At 38.5% G+C, this 19,492-nt stretch overlaps 1 protein-coding gene across 2 annotated transcripts in view; it reads right to left on the reverse strand.

Annotated features, from left to right (window-relative positions):
- Positions 1 to 6,719: 6,719 nt before the first annotated feature.
- Positions 6,720 to 19,492, reverse strand: part of GADL1 (GAD like acidic amino acid decarboxylase 1) — a 92,273-nt gene continuing 79,500 nt past the window's right edge. For both annotated transcript variants that reach the window (XM_087916794.1, XM_087916795.1), the window contains one exon: positions 6,720 to 7,976. In XM_087916794.1, coding sequence (XP_087772920.1) covers positions 7,803 to 7,976 — 174 coding nt within the window. In that variant the 3' untranslated portion in view covers positions 6,720 to 7,802. The remainder of the gene's footprint in view (positions 7,977 to 19,492) is intronic.

Below are 19,492 nucleotides of genomic sequence, written 5' to 3' on the forward strand. Positions count from 1 at the left end.
TATATATATATATATATATATATTATTTGTTTATATTTATGTTTGATAAAAATAAAAATAAAAATTTTATATTATCTTTTTTAAAAAAATCATATGAATGGTCTTCAGGATTTACAAGTATGAGTTTGGTGGTCCTTGAGGCCCAAAAGGTTGGCAACCTCTGAGGTAGCTGATTGGCGGACAGCAAACTGTCCCAGGTGGCCAAAAGGCCAGGAATGAACAGCTAGGGCCGTGCCAGCTGAGGAGAAAAGCTAGAGGTGAATGTGTGGAGGCAGAACCCTGGTGGAGAAGCAGGCACAGCCAAGGGTAGGAGCCGAAAAGTCCCATTCCGCTCCTTATGATTGCAAACTTTGAACTACTCTCTGGGAGTAAACCTCTTTGAAGATTATAGAATTTGTATCTGAATCTATAGGACTGTTGCATTATTGACAGAATTTTATTTTGGCTAGACACTGTGGCAATGTTTACTTTGAATGGCATTTAAACTGAAAGTACTTAAACACAGAATGTATGTATAATATTTTGGTCAGACGGAGTTGAGTAAAGACTTGGAGGGAAAAGATTCAAAATTACAATTTGGAAAGGCTATTTAGAAACATCTTGGTCTATCATTTAAGAGAGCTGGGGGAAATGTACATTTAGTGAATAGTAATATAATAATTTTTATTGTAATTCATTATTTTGAGCACAAAGCTCACATACTGAACTTTTTAAAAATTTTGATGTCTATAAAAAATTCAGAAAATGCCTAACCTGACTCTGCTGGATTGTCTCATACACACACACACACACACACACACACACACACACACACATACAAAAGAGAAACAATTCTTAACCCTCACCCCACCTCACCATCTAGAACAGGGGTCGCCAACCTTTTGGACCTCAGGGACCACCAAACTCATAATTTTAGATCCCAAGGACCACTAACTGGTTCTGTGGGCATGGCCTAATTTGTGGGTGTGGCTTGGTGGTCATGTGACTGGCTGGGCATGGCTTGTATGTAAATATTATAAATATCTATATAAATATTGAATTTTTTATAAAAAAGAGAAACTTTTACCCAAAATCAGGCAAAGCAGGCAGGCAGATTGAGTTGCTCACAGAATCACAGATTCATTCAGAAATCTATCTATCTGCCGTTGGCTAGTTCAGTCTGGGGGTGAGATTTCTCTGTGGCCTACCAAAATTTTCTCGGCCCACCAGTTGGCAACTGCTGATTTAGAACACACTGAATAGTGGCACTTGGTGGCAATGCTGACTGGGTTACTGCCAATAAAAAACTGCCTCATGCCATTTCACAAGAATTGCAAGCTTTGGAAAACAGCATGATTGTTTTATGACCCAGGACTCCTTAGAATCTGCCACTTATTTTCAGACAGTTCTCTCTTTCTCTTGTAGGTAGTCCTGCAAATTATTCAGGTCACAGACAACTTTTGTTTTGAAACAGCTTTGGAAAATGCTCATGTGGCCTCTGCAGCCTCTGAAAACCAAGGAAAACTATGCTTGTATGATGTCAAAGTCCATACCATGTGAAACCACACTCCATTCTTGTGCAGCCTCTGTTGCCAAAAGTCATATGAGGGGTGCTTTCAACAGTTTTTAGGTGTTGATAAATGCTAGCAATGTATGTCATCATGGCATGTCATCTTTGACACACATCACAGGCTTACCATCACTGCCAAATACTTTAAGTTGATAAAATAATGGGAATTTCTTAAATAACTTACAAAAAAAAATCTTCAAATGAAAAGAACAGTAAACATGTCATTGTTTTTGAACTATTATATTTTGGGGTATGCTAGATATTTCTATGTGCTGGCTATCACTGAAGGAAGCAGCAGACACTTCTGAGAAATGCAGCCCATAAATCAATCCTATGGCTATCATGATGGTATAGCTGGAATGTAGTTGTTTGCATTGTGTTAATTATACTCTTTGAGATTAATCAACCTTGCAGATTTGTTATGATTTAAACTGTTTAAAAGAAACAGACCTAATAAAAGAGATTGAGTTGCACTATATGTAACACTGCTGGCAAACCTTTTTAGCACCAAGTGTTGAAACAGGAGCATGCGTACATGTGCACAAGCCTGTGTGCCAGAAACCAGAAAAGTAGTCAGTTTTCAGCGTGCACATGCGCGCTGGCTATCTGGTCTTCCAGGTTCTGGCACGCATGTGCAGATCAGCTAGCCAGTGTACATGCGTGCACCGGAAACCACAAAAGTGTCAATGAAGTGCCCCCCCATCCCACCACTTCTGCCAAGGGAACATGACCGTTTCCTAGCTGGCACACCTATTACTCCGGTGCTGGACAGATATTCCTCCTTAAACAGGCACATAAGGATAAGGAGCTTCTGCTGCCAATGAATTCCCTGGCAGCAGAAGCGCCTGATGGAGAGGGCCAGGACAGCGAATCCGCTGCCTTGGCTTCCATGGCTGCAGCCAACAGTGTTGCCTCTTCTTTCTCCTCTTCCACCAGCACAGGAGTCAGCGGCACTCCCCATGAAGAGCATGGCCTCCTAGCTTCTGCCTTTCACTTCAGCAGCACTGCCACTGCTGCCCTCCCACTGTTCTTCTGCAATTCCTCTCAATAGGACAGGCACCACTTTGACAGCCATCGAAAAACCTGCCAGAAACTTTCATTCTCATTGCAAAAAGTGTTTGCCAGTCTCCTGCTGCCCCCACTAAACTACTTTGTACTTAATGAGACCATGTTGTTCCATAGAGCTTGCATGCAAATGGAATGAGACAGAGAGAGGAGGGGGGCTCTCCAAACTCTGTGTGTGTGTTGGGAGGAGAGAGTGATTTTCAGCCAAGCCTCTGGCAGCGGTGCAGGTAACAGGAGCTGCCTAAGCAGTGAGGCGGTTGGGGGGGGGGTGAAGTATGAAGCAAGGCAGGGAGGAGTGGAGTCGTCCCCCCCCCCACCTCCTATTGGCTTATCTGAGCACCCTTCCAGCCAGGCACTGAAGCGTGCAACTGCCGTTGTGCATGCATGCACACACATAAACACACACACACACACACAAACACAGAGGGGGGAGGGTTTTTTCCCAAACTCTGTGTGTGTGTTTGTATGGGAGAGCGACTGTACAATCTCTGCTTTAGTTGGAGCATTTAAGCTACTGGCAATGGCAGGGGAGGAAAGGGGCAGGAGCTGTTTTTCTCTTCGTCTTCCCCACTGAAGCAGCAGCAGCAGCTACCTAATGACTGCCCACTCTCCAACCAGCCAGCCAGCACCATCTGACCTGCACCCTGCCTCGCCAGCTGGGGCAAACCCTCGCTGTTCTTCTCCTCCTCATCCTCCCCACCCAAGGTGGAGCAGTCTCATTCCTGTCCCAGCGCAGCAAACTCTGGCTGGCTGGAGGCAGCTGTGAATGGCCTGGCTCCACAATGCTTTCCCACTCCATTCAGCCTCCAAACAGTAAGGCTGGCTCATGTAAGCGAGCAGTGCACCAGGGCTATGGACAGTGTTGATTCCTGCAGCCAGCCGATTCCAATCCCATGGCCGGCCATGGAAGCCCCCCGCCACTTCTGCCAAGGGAGCGTGACTACTTCCCAGCCAGTGCGCCTCTTGCCCCAGCTCTAGATAGCTGTTCCTCCCACATGGACTCAGTTCCTGTGCAGCTCCGCCACCCCAGAAGAGTGGGGTGATGGGCAGGAGTGATTGGCTAGCCCCTGCAGACTCTCCCATAGTGGCGAGCTGGGCCCTCAGCGGCATCTCCATGCATGAGAGCTGTGCTCTCCTCCAGTCCTCCTGGGGCAGCTCATCTCCCCAACAGTGGCTCCCCTTCCAGCATCCTGGCCAGAATTGGCACCATGAGAACCGCTGCCAGCCCCCTGCACTGCTGCTTACAGCTGGGATGCTTGAGGAGGAAGTGGATGAGTTGCCATTGGGGAGGTGAGCTGCCCCAGGAGGGCCAGAGGAAAACACTTCTCCCCACCCATGGAGACGCTGCCAAGAGCCTGACTTGCTGGTGGGAAAGTGGCTGTGGGGGTTGGCCAGTTGCTCCTTCCCCTTGCTGCTGCCGCCGCCACTGTTCTTCTGTAACATCCAAGCCGGCCAGGTGCTGTGGACTGTGGATGCATGTCAGTGCTGTGAGCTGGAAGCCTAGGGCCGTGCAAAAAGCCCATTTGGGAGGGGACAGCTTTGCTCCCCTTGGAAGGAACTGTTGGGATCCCCTCTCTGTGTCTTTGGGCATCGCCCGTTGCTCTTCCAGGTTCTGGCATGCGCATCAGCCAACTGATCTTTGCACGTGCATGCATGCCAGAAACCTGAAAACATGTATGCCACACATGTACGCACCAGAATCAGGAAGAGCAACAGGCGACAGCTCCACGTCTCCAGAGAGATGGTTCTGAGTGCCACTTCTGGCACACATGCCATAGGTTCGCCAGCATTGATATATAAGAAATAACTATAGCTCCACAGAAATTCAGCAGAACAATTATGAAAACCAGCTTAAAGGCTTTGGATTATTATAAAAGGGAAAAAATAACATTGCCATAGGTATATGGTACAGGCCACCCAACCAAACAGAAGAAATAAATGAACTTTTTGCTAGTCAATTACCACAGTATGTAGGAAGCACTAGTAATAAGGGACTTTAACTACCCTGACATCAATGGGGAGAGAACTGCTACACCTAGTGGAAGATCAACAGATTCCAGCTTTGTCTCTCAAAAGATAAAGGGAGTCAATCATACTGGATTTAATTCTTTCTAACAGAGATAAAATGAGAAGGCATTGAAAACACTGAAGTTACAGGAACCTTGGGGGGGGGGCATGTACACTGTAGTGTTGAAGTGGTTAGAATGCAATACTGCAGGATACTTCTGCTGACTATGAGCTGACTGCAATATGGCAGTTCAAATCTCATCAAGCTCAATTTTAACTCAGCCTTCCATCCTTCCAAGGTAGGCAGAATGAGGACTTATATTATTGGGGGCAATATGCTGATGCTGTAAACTAGTTAGAGAGGGCTGTGAAGTAGTATTGCTACTGGAATTCGACATTATGCAAATACAAGCAATAGAACAAAATCACATTAGAGTCTTGGGCTGCAAGATAACTGATTTCAATAAACTTAGGACAGCTTGGGAAGGATTCCATGGATAAGAAAGTTCAAGGGAACTCAAGAAGTTTGGGAAACTTTGAAAAGTGAGATTATAAAAGCCCAGTCTAGCACAATTCCGACAATTCCAAAGAAGAAAAATAAGATACCTCAAAAGAAACTAGCATGGCTGCACTAAAGAACGATGTGTAAATGTTGTTTCTCTCTATGTATCTTTGAATGGCTGATATATGTGAATGCCAAGCTTCCAGGAATTCCATAGTATTTTTGGATTTAGCTTGGTCCCAGATGAAACTATAATTGAGTCTGTTTATGTGTTGTTTGATTTCATTGTATCTTCTCATTGCAAGTTAGTATTCACAGATGTTCTCTGCTAATCTTCTGCCTATCTGTCCTACATAGTAGGACATAGTAGCTATTATAGTCCTTAAATTATGTATTGTAGATCAGGGTCCCCCAACCCCCAGTCTACAGCTGTGCTGAGCCACGGCCCATTGGAACCAGGCTATGCAAGTGGCAGGTGAATGTGTGAACCTGCACTTGTATAAGTAAAGTGAGGCAGTATGAGCAGTATGGCTCTACTAGTGCCCACTGGTGAAGGACTCTGGTAGGCTAGTGGTGGGGACAGGTGCTCCAGAGGTTGTAGATCTGGGCCAACTCCCAGGCAGGACCAGCCAAGCAGAGTGACTGAGAGCAACTCAGCTGGGAGGGCAAAGAGCCCCCATAAGACTAGCAGCAGAAGGTGCAGCAGACCCAGCAGCTGGGCAGAGGCACAAGGGGAAGGTGATTCTGATGTGTTCAGCCAATCATGTGATTAAGGGCCCAAGTTGCATCCAGGCTGAGCTCAGGGTGGCACTTTTCGCACATTGCTGATTCCACCACTACAGAGTCATGCTTTGTGCCCCTCCCATGCACAAGCAATGCTTGGCGCCAAAGCCTGGACACTGGAGTCAGGCTGTCAGGAAGGGAAGGGAAGGGGCTAAGCCTCCATGAGGTAACTGGGGAAGAGAAGGAGCAACTGTGGTAAGAGCCAGGATTGCTGCCCATGTTTGAGAGAACATGTGATTGGTGGGTGGTCATTGGCTGTTTCTAGCCTGGAGGGCGGGGAAGACAAGTTTTGTCTCTAGCTTCATCACTGCTTCCTCATCTGGGGAGGAGGGTTGTTACAGCTTCATCAGGCCTTTAATTTATGTGGGCTTCTGAACCAGTATACCCAGAAGTAAGATAGAATACCCTCCTTTTACTTATAATTTTTTTTGCAATGTTTTATTTTCTGCCCTTTGGTCTAACTGTATTTGGGAGATTTACACATCTGCTGTATTAGCCCACTCCACCCCATTTTTCTGCTTGCCCATGGTTGCTGCCAGACACTGTCGACCCCTGCATGCTCACTGACTCCTGGTCTGGCCATGATCTCCCCTGCGCTAATGATGATCTTTACTAGGGCTTATTTTGGGGATAGGGCTTTAAAAAAATCAGATTAGGGTTTATTTTTGGGTACGGCTTATTTGCAGGAAACACAGTATTATATATTGGATGGCTTTAGTTGGTTTGTGTGTTATTGTAACATCTTGTGATTACAATAATCTGTTCATACATTTTGTTGGTAGTGTTATAGAAGGAGGAATAATCAGGGACTTTTTGATAAAGTATTTATTATAAAGCATTTATATCAATCATCTAAAAACGTAAGAATTGTGTACTTGCTAAACTGAAATATGCTGCTACAAGGCATATCTCTTACAGCACTGAATCTAGAGAATTTTGTAACCATAAAAGCAGGAAGAAACAACATGGGGCTTTACTAAATTAAATATTATATCATGCTTCAAATGTAATGTCAACATTTAAATTAGCAAATATAATAGAATCCCTATATGAATCAATAAAAAATAAGATCAGTTTTGTTAATATGTAGTGCAATACACAAATAAATAGTGGGAAATATTATAGGCCTTTCCATCTTCACAATACCATTTAACTAATGTATTTGAATATTACAGCATATGTCAAATGATTGCATAATTGTTTTAGTATATTCTTTAACAAGTTTATAGTTAGGTAGATGAATGCTGATGGTTTTTATACTATCACATAAGTGATACTAAATAAGTGCCAAAATCCTTACTTTAAATAGCTATACTACATTTAAAAAAACACTAAAATCTATATGTGAACATATGCACAATCTTTTTAAAACTTGAATACATTTCTAAAATGCCTGCTGATATTTTAGTGTTTAAAACAGATTCAGACATCACAAATCAGTTTACCTCACCCATGTTTTCCAGTTGGAGGATAATTCTCAGCCATCCCAGCTTTTAGTCATACTGTTTGGAATAAGAAAAGTGGCAATCCCAATCTATCAATGGAAAAGGCTGCTACATGAAATTAACTGTCCAAAGTTAGGTGATATTTTACAATATGGATCTATTTGAATCTCTATTCAAAAACATGAATGTATTCAGGAAATATGAAGGTGACATATCCTACCTATTGTTCATGTAACACTTTATTTTTCTAAAGGGTTGTGATTTATATATCACTCCATCATTATAAAATTCCCTTTATAATTTAAATGTTAAACATATGCTTGGTATAAAAAGTCTACACACCTCTGAGCATTTTTATATGGATCATAAAGTCTAATAATATTGTGTCATTAACTAATTTAGTCTATAAACTCCACACACAGAAGCTTCTCCTAGTGTTTGGGGGCATCAGCTACAAGTCTTTCCCAAGCGAATCAATCTCATCAAGTAGGAAGTCCATGTCTTCATGGATCACCTGGGGGCTAATGATGACCTGGCGGAAGAAATTAACTTTTCCACGATGAGGTTGATAACCCAGCATCATGCTACCCTTTTTCATCATTCTTTCTTTAATGATGGGCGCAACCTGAAATATAGAAGTGAAATATGCATTCAGAATAATAATTAGCAAAGAAATATTTGATATAGGATAAGAATCACAAATAAAGAAAGAAAGGGGAAGCAACCATTTGCATGGTTTTATGCAAGTTGTATTAAGACTTTTTAGGGCTGAAGTAGCTTTTAGAAAGTTAATCTATGTGCTATACTGAAACTTTCCATTCCATACTTGATACTCCTTCACACAAAAATCCAACTTGTTGACTGACTGGTCAATTGATTTCCCATCCATGTATAAACTGTATTATGCAACAAAAACTTTCTATACCCAACACTATCTAATTAAATAAATAAGAAAAACACTATCTAATTAAATAAATAAATAGTGAATCTAGCCGAAGACCAAAGCAGCCTAATTCCAATTGCATTTCATAGTGTATTTCCCATTTATTCTAAGCCCTTCAATAAAAAATATAGGATATTTGCTATAAAAAAGAGAAAAGTATAACAAAGTAATTCAAAAGTGTCAATACTGAAAAAGCATAGAATGGTGTAACTTTATGGACAGAAATCAACATGCATCTTTAAATACTATGGTGCACAATTATTAATATATACAGATTTATGTTATCAAACTTACCCCAATTCATTTATTTGGTTGACTTTGTTATTTTGAAAGAATGATTCTATAATATGTTTTCTGTTGTGCTGGTTTTTTGTTGTTATTAAAGTAAAAAGTAAACAGAATAATATTAAATAATCCCCCAATCAGTTAATAACATGAGTTTAGGAACATTAAATTAATAAGAAGAAAAAGAATTATAGGAATTCCAAACCCAGCAAAGGAAAAATAAGCAACAGAGAAAAAATAATAATTGTGACATATGCATAGTGCCTCTCTGGCACCATGGCTAAGAGCTATGGTTTGTTTGAAAGTCTGGATAAAAATATTGGACAGGTCAAACAAGAACTCTTTGCTTTCTGGCATCTTTCATTTTACAAACACATAGTTATTCTTTGACTTACAACTGTTCAATTAGCAACTGCTCAAAGTTATGATGGGGCTGAAAAAAAGTCACTTACAACTGATGTTTATTCTTACAATCTTTGTCGTGTCCCTGAAATGACATGATTGTGATTTGGGTGTTTGGCAATTGTCATGTGTTTTACTATAGTCAACAGCATCTGGAATCAACATTTGTGAACTTATCAGCCAGTCTCTATCAAGCATAGTTAATAGGAAAGCTACCACGGAAACCGCAAGTCATGTTCACATATTGTCTTACTTAATGATTGCAACAAAAAAGGATGTAAAATTGAGTGCAGTCATGTGATGCCTCACTTAACAACTACTCTACTTAAACATTGAATTTTCTAGGTCCTGTTATGGATGTAAGTCAGGGAGTACATCAGGGGTGGGATTCAGTTTTTTTTAACAACCGGTTCTGTGGTCATGGCTTAGTTGGTGGGTATGGCTTGGTGGTCATGTGACTGGGTGGGTGTGGCCAGCTTGACATCACTCATGTCAAGGGGTGCTTCTCTTCACCTGTCCTCTCATGACAGTGGGGATGCTGCAACGGTCATAAGTGTGAAAAATGGTCATTAGTCACTTTTTTCAGTACCATTGTAACTTTGAATGGTCACTAAATGAACTGTTGTAAGTCAAGGATTACCTGTACAAAAATACAAAAAGCTTCTTTGCTTGCAAAAAGCTGCCCTAAATACTAATCATTAGATTAAAAATACCTGCAAGCCGGAATTACAAATCAAGCAGGGTGCCAGAGTACCTTGAGGAATGAGAAAATAGTTAAAATGCAGTGATAACTATCAAGCAGCCAACTCTTGCTCATAAAGTGCAACCCTTCAGCAGAGAGGTCATTTAAGCTCTCCAGAAAAAGCACACCGAGGAAAAGCAATCCTTAGATCCATTTGCACCACTTAAAGATACCAGCTGGTCTCGCTCACCTCACAAGATATCCTAAGGAATTCATCCCGATTTAAGGAAAGATCACATGACCTCCCCCAGAAAGGCAGTAAAAAAATCAGTGCCAAGCTTGCATCCTGCCTCTTGGAAGTACAGTGCTAGATAGTACTAAAGCAGTGAAGGCAGACCCCCTCCCCAGATAGAAGAAGAAACCATGAGGCAAGAAAAAATTCAAACACAATACAGATATTTAAATCACAATAGTAGCTGTTGCTTGTTGAAGCTGAATAGGGAAAACTATCCCATCAATAAACACAAGATTAAACATCACCAAGCACAGAGTTAACCTTCCCCCAAAACCAGTTTTAGACCAAAACTCAGAAAGGGTATGAACACTCATGTTTGAATGTCAATCTTTCTCGCTAGCCAAGAAGCCCTGCTGAATGTCACTCATCTTGGTTCCCTGTCACTAAAGCTTTGTTTCATTATTCAATTATTTCTTCAAAGTGCTGATTGTCCAGGGAACTACAGTATTTCCTCCCAACAGCAGTGTAAAAATCTTAAAATAACCCTTCCCCTTTAAGAAAGCCAAACCCCCAAAGCTCCGGAGACAGGAAGTCTAGGCTGTCTGCCAAGAATGTAATAAGGGTGAAAAAAACAAAACAAAGGGAGATTGCTTCTAATTACTGGTTCTCCGAACTGCTTAGAAAGTTAACAAGGGATTCTATAGAACCAGATAGAACTGATAGAACCCCACCCTGAGTACATGTAATCGTCTAACAACAGGTAATAAGTTTATTCAGAATTAGATACCATGTTCAACTTACGTTTCTCCTGCTAAACTACATCCTCACACACTTGTTCAGAAATTTATTTTAGTCCTACAAATAGTTTGTACATTCCAGGATATGTTTACAATACAATATGGTCTCTTCTAACTACAGGGTAGAGAATTCATAGTCCAACTGCATGTGGAAATGATAAGGTTCATAAATGCCAGCAGTGCAGTTCCATTAAAATTACAGGAAAAATGTCACCCAAAAGAAGCAAAATCAACTCTTCTCAGTCTCTGCTGAAAACCATAGCCTGATAAGTAGCCATTTAGAAAATAAATACTTGCCATATCTCTTCAACATGCTCTGGGGGACTTCTTTACAAAGAACAAATACCCTGCTGACTCTGTTTTGTACTCATTTTCTAGACGTGAAAAAGCCAGAGGCAGTCTCTGGAAAAAATAGGATGCTGTCTTATTTGACTTAATAGTGTTATATGTCTCTTGCAACATTTGCAAGCTACATTTCACTTGATAAAACTTAAATATTAATTTTATATAAATATTAGACACTCACAATATATTTTGCAGTTAAACCACATGTTCAATACCAGTCCATTAATGTATAAGGCAACTGCCTTAAAAATATCACTGGGTCTTGGTGCTCCAAAACACAGTGATTCTGTCTTGCCATGAATTGAGTTGAAGCCAGTTTCTTCCCATCCAGTGCCTTGAACCTTCAGGCCCTTGAACAGCATTCATGATTCAGCTGGACAATTTTAAATGCACCACCAGTTTGATGGTATGCTTATGTTCTCCTGAGTTTACCGTTAATATCCATTAATATCCTAAATAAAAGTCTAAATAAAAATTACATTTACTTTAGAGAGAAATAGAAATAGGCATCTATAATTTTCATTTTCATTTGTCTCTGCATATTTCTACTTCTCTCTAGAGTGAATGTAATTTTTATTTAGACTTTTATTTAGGCTATTAATGGATATTAATGGTAAACTCAGGAAAACATAAGCATATCATCAAACTGGTGGTGCATTTAAAATTATCCAGCTGAATCATGAATGCTGTTCAAGGGCCTGAAGGTTCAAGGCACTGGATGGGAATAAACTGGCTTCAACTCATCTCATGGCAAGACAGAATCACTCTGTGTTTTGGAGCACCAAGACCCAGTGATATTTCATCTGGATGAGGTGGCATTCTCCTGAACTGTGCAGTTTGGCAACTCTGATGGCATTTACTGAAGCAACAGCCATAGCTGGGAGGAGGGAGAGTTTCCCTCAGATTTGTCTGGCATGCCATTTGTGCCCTTTCCTGGAACAGGAAGCCTTTGTTATGATCACCCATGTCTTAATCAGTTCCTATTTGGATTACTGCAATGAGCTTCTACAACTGGTCCATAATGTGGGGGCATGGATAGTGATGTTTACTTATGTAACACCTCTACTGCATATGTTTCATTGGCTCCCTGTTTCCCTCTGGATGCTGGTTATTATCTTTAAAGTGTATGTGGTCAGATTATCTGTAGGATTGCTTCTCCCTAAGGATATCTAACAATTCTATGTTATCAGATAAGGTAGCAAGCTCCTAGTGCCTTCCCTTAAACATTGCTATTTTATGAGATCTTGTAAATTCTTTTGCATGGCAGCCCTGCTCTATAGACCCCCTTCCCCTTGAAGTTCAGCAGGCAGGCCTCCATCCTTCCAAAAAGCAGTTAAGACCTGGTTCAAATGCTGAGATAGGCTTAGGTAGATAAGAGGATTTAATGGGGAACTTTACATGTGAAAGCTTAACTTTGGTGCTGGATATTTAACATATTAGTTTTATTGGGAGATCTTGCTTTCAGTGTAAGATGGGTGACTATAAATATTTCAATTATATAAATACATTTCTAATTCAGGGAATAATGCAAGTAAAAGAAGAAAGGTAATGAGGAATCCTACTGTTTCAAGACAATGAAAATTCATAAAATTCTCAGAGTGTAGTCTACATCTCAGAGAAAGATTTATTAAATTCCACAGAACTTCCTTCAGCTTTCTTGGATATATTTCAAGATGATATGCGCAGATTATTAATTTATGTTAATTTGAAAAATGTGCAGCTGGTTGCAATTATTTGAGAAAAAAATAATGGGGGGGGGGGCTCTAATTGCCCAACCTCTTATTTCTGCAAATGTCATTGGCCTATTTGAATTGCTCAGCTGTCCACTGACAAAAATAGGATCTCAAATATTTTATAACAAAATGTGACTATATTAAAATAAACATCTAATTTGACAAGGCTTTCTATTGCAAACAATAGTATCCTACCCAATTCTGGGTAGGTTCCAATTCTGGGTAGGTTCAAAATATTGGTAGGTTCCGAAGTTGTTTCTTTTGCACAGCATAAAGTTCTTTAAATATATACTCTACAATGAATAGTTTGGATGACTCATCTATCTTTGCTATTCCTGGGAGTTTCACTAAACCACTAAATAATCTTTACTGGGATACATTCACTTAACTAAATATTGTTATGTAGGCCAATATGCCACTTTAAAAATTGAAAACAAAAGTCCCAAATTTCAAATGAATAGAAGATTTATTCAATAATTCATATATCAGAGGAGATTAAAACTAGAAGAAATGAAGGTTAATATTACATCAAAGCTTGGTTTCTATCATCACAATTTATAATAACTACCAAAAGCATTATTTTTTTATTTCAAATTGGTGACCTTTTTATCTTTAAAAAAAACATGCAGATGAGTAAAGTACCATGGATATTTTGCTTTTATACTTATTTTGCAAAGCTGATCACAGAAGAATATACAAGTTTTCTTCTTCTACACTAATTAAAACCAAACTGGGTTCATTTGTTAGCTGTCATTCTGACTAGAACAAATGCAATCTCAACTGTTGGCACAGCTTTGGTCCTTTTGCCAAGACAGACAGTAAAAACACAAAGATGTTTTTCTTTTGTCTAGAATTTGTTCTGGGCCCAGATTCTTAAACCACTAATAAATTATTGCAGTCCATGACTGAAAACAGAATATCTCTTCTGTATCCTACAACAAAATGGAAGGATAAATGTGGTTGTCAAATTACAATTAATAATTTTCACTTTTTCAGAACTAGTGGATATTACTCAAGGAAGAAATTGATGTCTTTATTTGCCCAGACAATGCTATTTAGGAAGGGTACATGTGTGGTCTCATTAAGAACTTACAATCACAGTTTCCCAGACAATAGGTTTGATTAAGCAGGCATTATATAGAAGTATACCAGATTCCCATCAAGTGCCTTTCATGGGCATCTGTGGGAAGTGGTGGTGGTAGTGAGAATGAGAACATGTGAGATTTAATTATAATTATAATTATTTGTGTTGAATATAAAGATACGTTTAAGGGTATGGGTATAAAGATATGTTTAAGGGTGTTTAAGAGTGGCATTATTGTACATGATGATATTGTTGCATGCATGGATATTGTGATTCTGTTGCAATTTGATGACGATGACACTGGTGCTTTTTTTTCTTGAGGAGATATTTTGCAGCAAAAATTTTGAGGAAACTTTGTTTAGACTCCTTCGGTTACATATTGTAGATTAGAGCATACATATTGTGAATTGAACAGAGCATAGAGCACACATATTTAAATAGAATCAAGCCCCTTAATATCTACAGATAGATGCTTAAGGAAAAAGAACAAACAAAGTTTACTAAGGATACTTTCATGCTGTGATAAAACACCTGCTGAGGGGATCAACATGGTATTCTTCAGCATCACCAGTCAGAATTGAGATGAATTTCTCATGTTTTCAAAGCCTATGAAGTTAATAGAAAGACTATCTGAGGATGAGGAGTGAACCCACTGGCTCAGTAGGTAATGGATTTAACAAATGTTAATAAACAGTAATGAGAAGTTTAATTCTTGGTGTCTATTAGAGTTATGAAAGCATTTCAAATTCAAAATGTTTCAAAATCAATATGGGCCATTTGGAATTCACAATATTTGGTTCCAAACTCGAGTTACAGAAAATGTTCCAATACTTTTCCAATAATCCATTACAAACTCAAAGCACCTGTTCTGAACTCATAATAAAGCCTTTTGAAATGAAATGTTCCAGAATGGTTGGAACAACTTGGAACATTGTAAAAACACTCACAGTAAGGTTGGTAAAAAAGGACTTTTGACTCAAAGTAACAGTTTTCAATTTCAGTTGCACACTGTTAGTGCCTCTCCTATTTTAAAGAGGGTTGCAACATCTCTAAAGCATCAGGCACTTAATTAGCTCTTACAGGAGATCAAATGTTGCTCTTATAGTCATAGATGGCTGCAACGGCTGGCTTTTTTCAGCTTAGATATGAGAACTCTAATTTGAGTTCTGTGGATTATTTCAGTAATCAGTTTTTCTGAAAGCAGCCCAAATGCTTAAGCAATATTTATTTATTTTATGCATCTTGTACTCATTATTCTATTGTTTATAATTTCAAAACAATTTCTAGAAGTTAGTCTTTCTATGACTATCATCCAGTCCCAAAGAAGGTAAAGTCACAATTTCATTGTTAATGTAGGTAAAGAAGCAGTTTAATGTCTGCATTATGTATTTTGGGCTGCTTACTTTAACATATGACTATGCATACACAGAACAATCTTTTTAGTCTAATTATTCATGTGGGATATATTGTTCCTAGATATATCTTTCCAAGGACCTTCCTCAGCTTTACAACTAGAGATGTCTAAGATGGAGAAGCAACGTGATGGGTACAACATCACTTTCTGAATACTACCCTTATTGTAAGTTCATGCAATGTTAATGTACATACAATAAGGAAAGGGCTAGATTTGTGATGCTGCATCCACCATCTCATAAAGTTAGAATCCCCTTAAAAGGATATAAAGTGGGTCCATTACATATAGAGCACATTCTCTACCAAGTAAATAATGGATTGCAGATTTGAAAATCCTGCAGATTTGAACACTCATATAAATGAATTGTTACAAAATTTACTAAAGAAGAAAAAGTAATGCATGCATGCATGCCTGCATTCATTCAAATAAATAAATAACAGACACACATTTAATCAGTCAATTTTTATTACAGACTAGCAAAGATACACATAACCTATTGGGCTTGGAATCAGTTAGGTATGAAAAAAATCCCACAAAATTCAATTTCCCTGTGAGATATATTAGGCTAGGAAATAAGACTTGCTTGGATGCATATTAACACTTCAACAAAGGACAGGAGACAATGAAACTACTCAGCTGCCCAGAATCATGCAAATTAAATGGGTACCATATAAATAAAATAAAGTCTTTGCAGAAGCCATCTCCCCACAAATACCAAATTCTTTTTTGCTATTCTATTAGAAGGCAAACCAGGTCACTGACCACTACTTCTAGAAGAGGGCTGTCAAATTCCTGGCCCACAGGCTGGATGCGTCATGTTCTGGCCACACCCATGCCCGGTTTAGTGAAGGGGAAAAAGTCACATGAAGCTGCCACAACGACAGGAGTTTGACACCCCTGTTCTAGACTGCTATAATTCCTTCATAATCTCAATTTGTCTGTATCCTTTTTCCTGCTAAGGAAAATATCTGTCTGACAAATGAGTAATTATATATTCTAAGATGCCTAAGGGCACTGATAGAATGCAGATGGTATTTAAGATTTAATCATTTGTTTTGCAACGAATGATTTAAGGTTGCAACAAAATATCTATGTATGTATGTGAATAAAAGATAAAAGGTAGAGTCCCTGCGGATTTTTTTCTGCTGGCTGTTGACAATAGTTAGTTGTTGCAGTGCTCATCTCCATTTCAAGGCCACTGAGCCAGTGCTCAAACAGAGATATATGTGAGTAAAGGAATAAAAAATAATAGCATCAAGTTTGTATTAGTATTAAGTTTGGAATCTGGAAAGACTGGAGGGAATATTCCTTGCTAAAATCCTAATAACTGAACAGGACTACTGTTACCGATTAATGCCATTTCACAACCAAAGAAATCATTATCTCCATCCCTGTCCAACCTCTATTCAGCTCTTCCCAAATTAGTCTTTCAAAATGGCTACTACTAACCATCATAATACCTAAAATCCCAGGCAGTTATAGTATAACAAACAACTCAGATCTAAAATTGAGTAATGATGGTCTATCTATATTACAGTTTCTCAGCCCTGGCAACTTTAATCATGTGAACTTCAATTCCCAGAATTCCCAGACAGAGAATGGAAATCAGTATAGTACACTAACCAACTGTAGCCCTCAAAAACATCCTAAATAATTCAAAAGAATTAGAAGAATTCTAATCCTTCTAGAAGAAAAAATATGAGTCATCTACAACATAGGTGTAAAGACTGCAACTACAGCCACTAACATAGGACAAACAGGCAAAAGACTAGCAGAATGCATCCATAAACATCAACTAGAAGTCAGAAGACATGATGAAAATTATTTAATTTCACAATGTATAAACAGACTTAATTTCAACTGGGAAACTGTGACCATCCTAGACCAAGCCAAGCCCAAAAATGCTAGAGAATTGCTGGTAGACTGGCACTCTGATAAATTAGCTATCAATTGACACAGACATAAACAACACTGTGCAAAAGTGATGAGCCAAAAAGGGAACAAAAAGACCAAAACATCTTCCCACCAGCAATCAATATTCAGATGAGCATAGCTTAACCCCAAGATCAGATTAACAATCAAGAAGTAAATAATATATCCATCAAAGAATTGACAAACACACCAATAGTAAACAGCCCTTCAAGACCATTCCCATCAACACTGCCAGGGTAATACTAGAATATAAACTGAGAGTAAACCCCATTCCTTACTAGCACTTATAGTTTGGGTAATGGAATGTCTGCAAGAAAACCAACCTTCTCATTTTAACCTTGAACTGCAAATATTCCCTTTTATTGGTGACAGTCAGAATGCTGACTGGAATATTCTGGGAACTGAAATCCATGCATCTTAAAATTTTCAATGTTGAGAAATCCTGCTTTATATATTTCAATATGTTGGCTCTTTCAATCAGTGTTTGAGCTTAAAAGAGGATTGTAGAAATAAAAAGTACAATCTAAGGCAGACTGCAAGTGATAGAATTCTATATGTAATCAGCAGTAATATTTATTGCTAGGGTAAGGGATATTTCAAACCCTAGAACAAACCAAAGAAACCCCATAATCAATTGAATATCAGTCTATATTTAAAAAATAAAATTAAAAAAAGAAAAATAATAAGCACAATTTCGTTGACTCAAGTCTCATCTGTGGAGTATAGGGTTAAAACTATGTTCAGTGAAAAAGGTTTTTTTCACAGCTTGCTGAGTGATTTCCCAGCCTCCGGAGAGAAATTAAATGGTAGCATGTCATCTCAAAAAGGTTTTAAAAATCCCTCTTATACTTTGCTAGTATCTGGATGACTTTTTGTTCTTTTCATCTGGGGAATAAAAATCATAGTGCAATGTGGGAAATGTACATTTAGTTAGAAGTGATACATTATTTGATGACTAGTTATTTAAAAAATGGAGAAAACCTATTTATCTGATAGAAAAATAAATGCTCCCTGAGACACTTGGAATGAGTCTCTGTTATTCAAAACTATGATTATCATTACCTGAACTCTCCATTGTACTCTCCAAATTTGTAAAGTAGTTGGTATTAAAGAGTTACAACATTGTTGTTCTGTTTCAGAAAGATCTAAGAAAATATTAACATATACAGAAATTTAAAATGGTTATTGAGCATGACATTATTGAAATGGCATTCCTAGAAATTTCTAGGATCCTCAAAGCTAAGTAAAAGAATCAGAAAAGAATTGATACATTTTGACCATGTTAATTCAATTTCATTTATGTTTTCATAAATCTGATTCTATTGTCTTTTTTCTGTATCTTTCATATTTCATTTACTTTTTTTTTTTTAAATGTATGGATTAGCATTTTTCCATCTCTGTAGAATGTTCCAGGTTAATTAAACTTGACAGCAGCTTTGGTAGCTGGTACTCCCCAATTGTTGTGCAGTTCTTACAATTCTCCTCCCGGATAAAGGTGGACCCAATTGGAGACTCCTGGGAATTATAATCCTAAAACATTTGGAGAGTAGCAGTTCAGAAAAAGCTGAACTGAAATTTTAAAAAAAGAATGCAATGTAAATTGTGCACACATAAGAAAAGCAGTCTGAATTCCATCTTTCATATTTTTCTTAAACGATGGCTTTTTTCCTTAAAACATATGCAATGTAATACTTGTGGAGAATTTTTCCCATTTCCACATGTAAGCAGCAGTCTGGCTGGTATGACTTACGAAAATTTATGGCATCTGAAATTCCTTCCCTAGGTCTTATTCCAAGCATGGCATGTATTTTATTTCAACTGGAACATTTCTCTCTAATTTCATTTCTATATACTTCATGGATTTTTATGGTACTGATATTCTTTGGGCTATGTCTATTATGCTACAGATAATCTGAACTGAATGATTAATGTGCATAATATTTTGCATATACAGAAATGTAAAAAAAATCTGCCACAAATTTCAATGGGAAAAAAATATTACTGTTATCAGTAACACGGAGAGCAATTAATATACTACCCTCTCCCATTTGCTACTAAAAACTCACATTTAAGAAGGACACTTCCAAAAAAAAACCCTCATCTTATTTGGAAAAGATGGAAGAATATACAGTTATCTGTGTATTTATTGACTCGGTGGAAGCACCTGCCATGTATTGTCTGGGTTTAGAAGGTAACTATTGTTACTATTCATTTGTTCATTGAAATTTGTTAGAGCCACCCAACTCCAACAGATTCTGGGGCTGCACAAGACCCTTATCCCCCACACAA

The sequence above is a fragment of the Pseudonaja textilis genome, chromosome Z (genome assembly GCF_049901715.1).
Source record: "Pseudonaja textilis isolate UNSWEBS1 chromosome Z, rPseTex1.2, whole genome shotgun sequence".
In the NCBI taxonomy this organism is placed as follows: domain Eukaryota; kingdom Metazoa; phylum Chordata; class Lepidosauria; order Squamata; family Elapidae; genus Pseudonaja; species Pseudonaja textilis.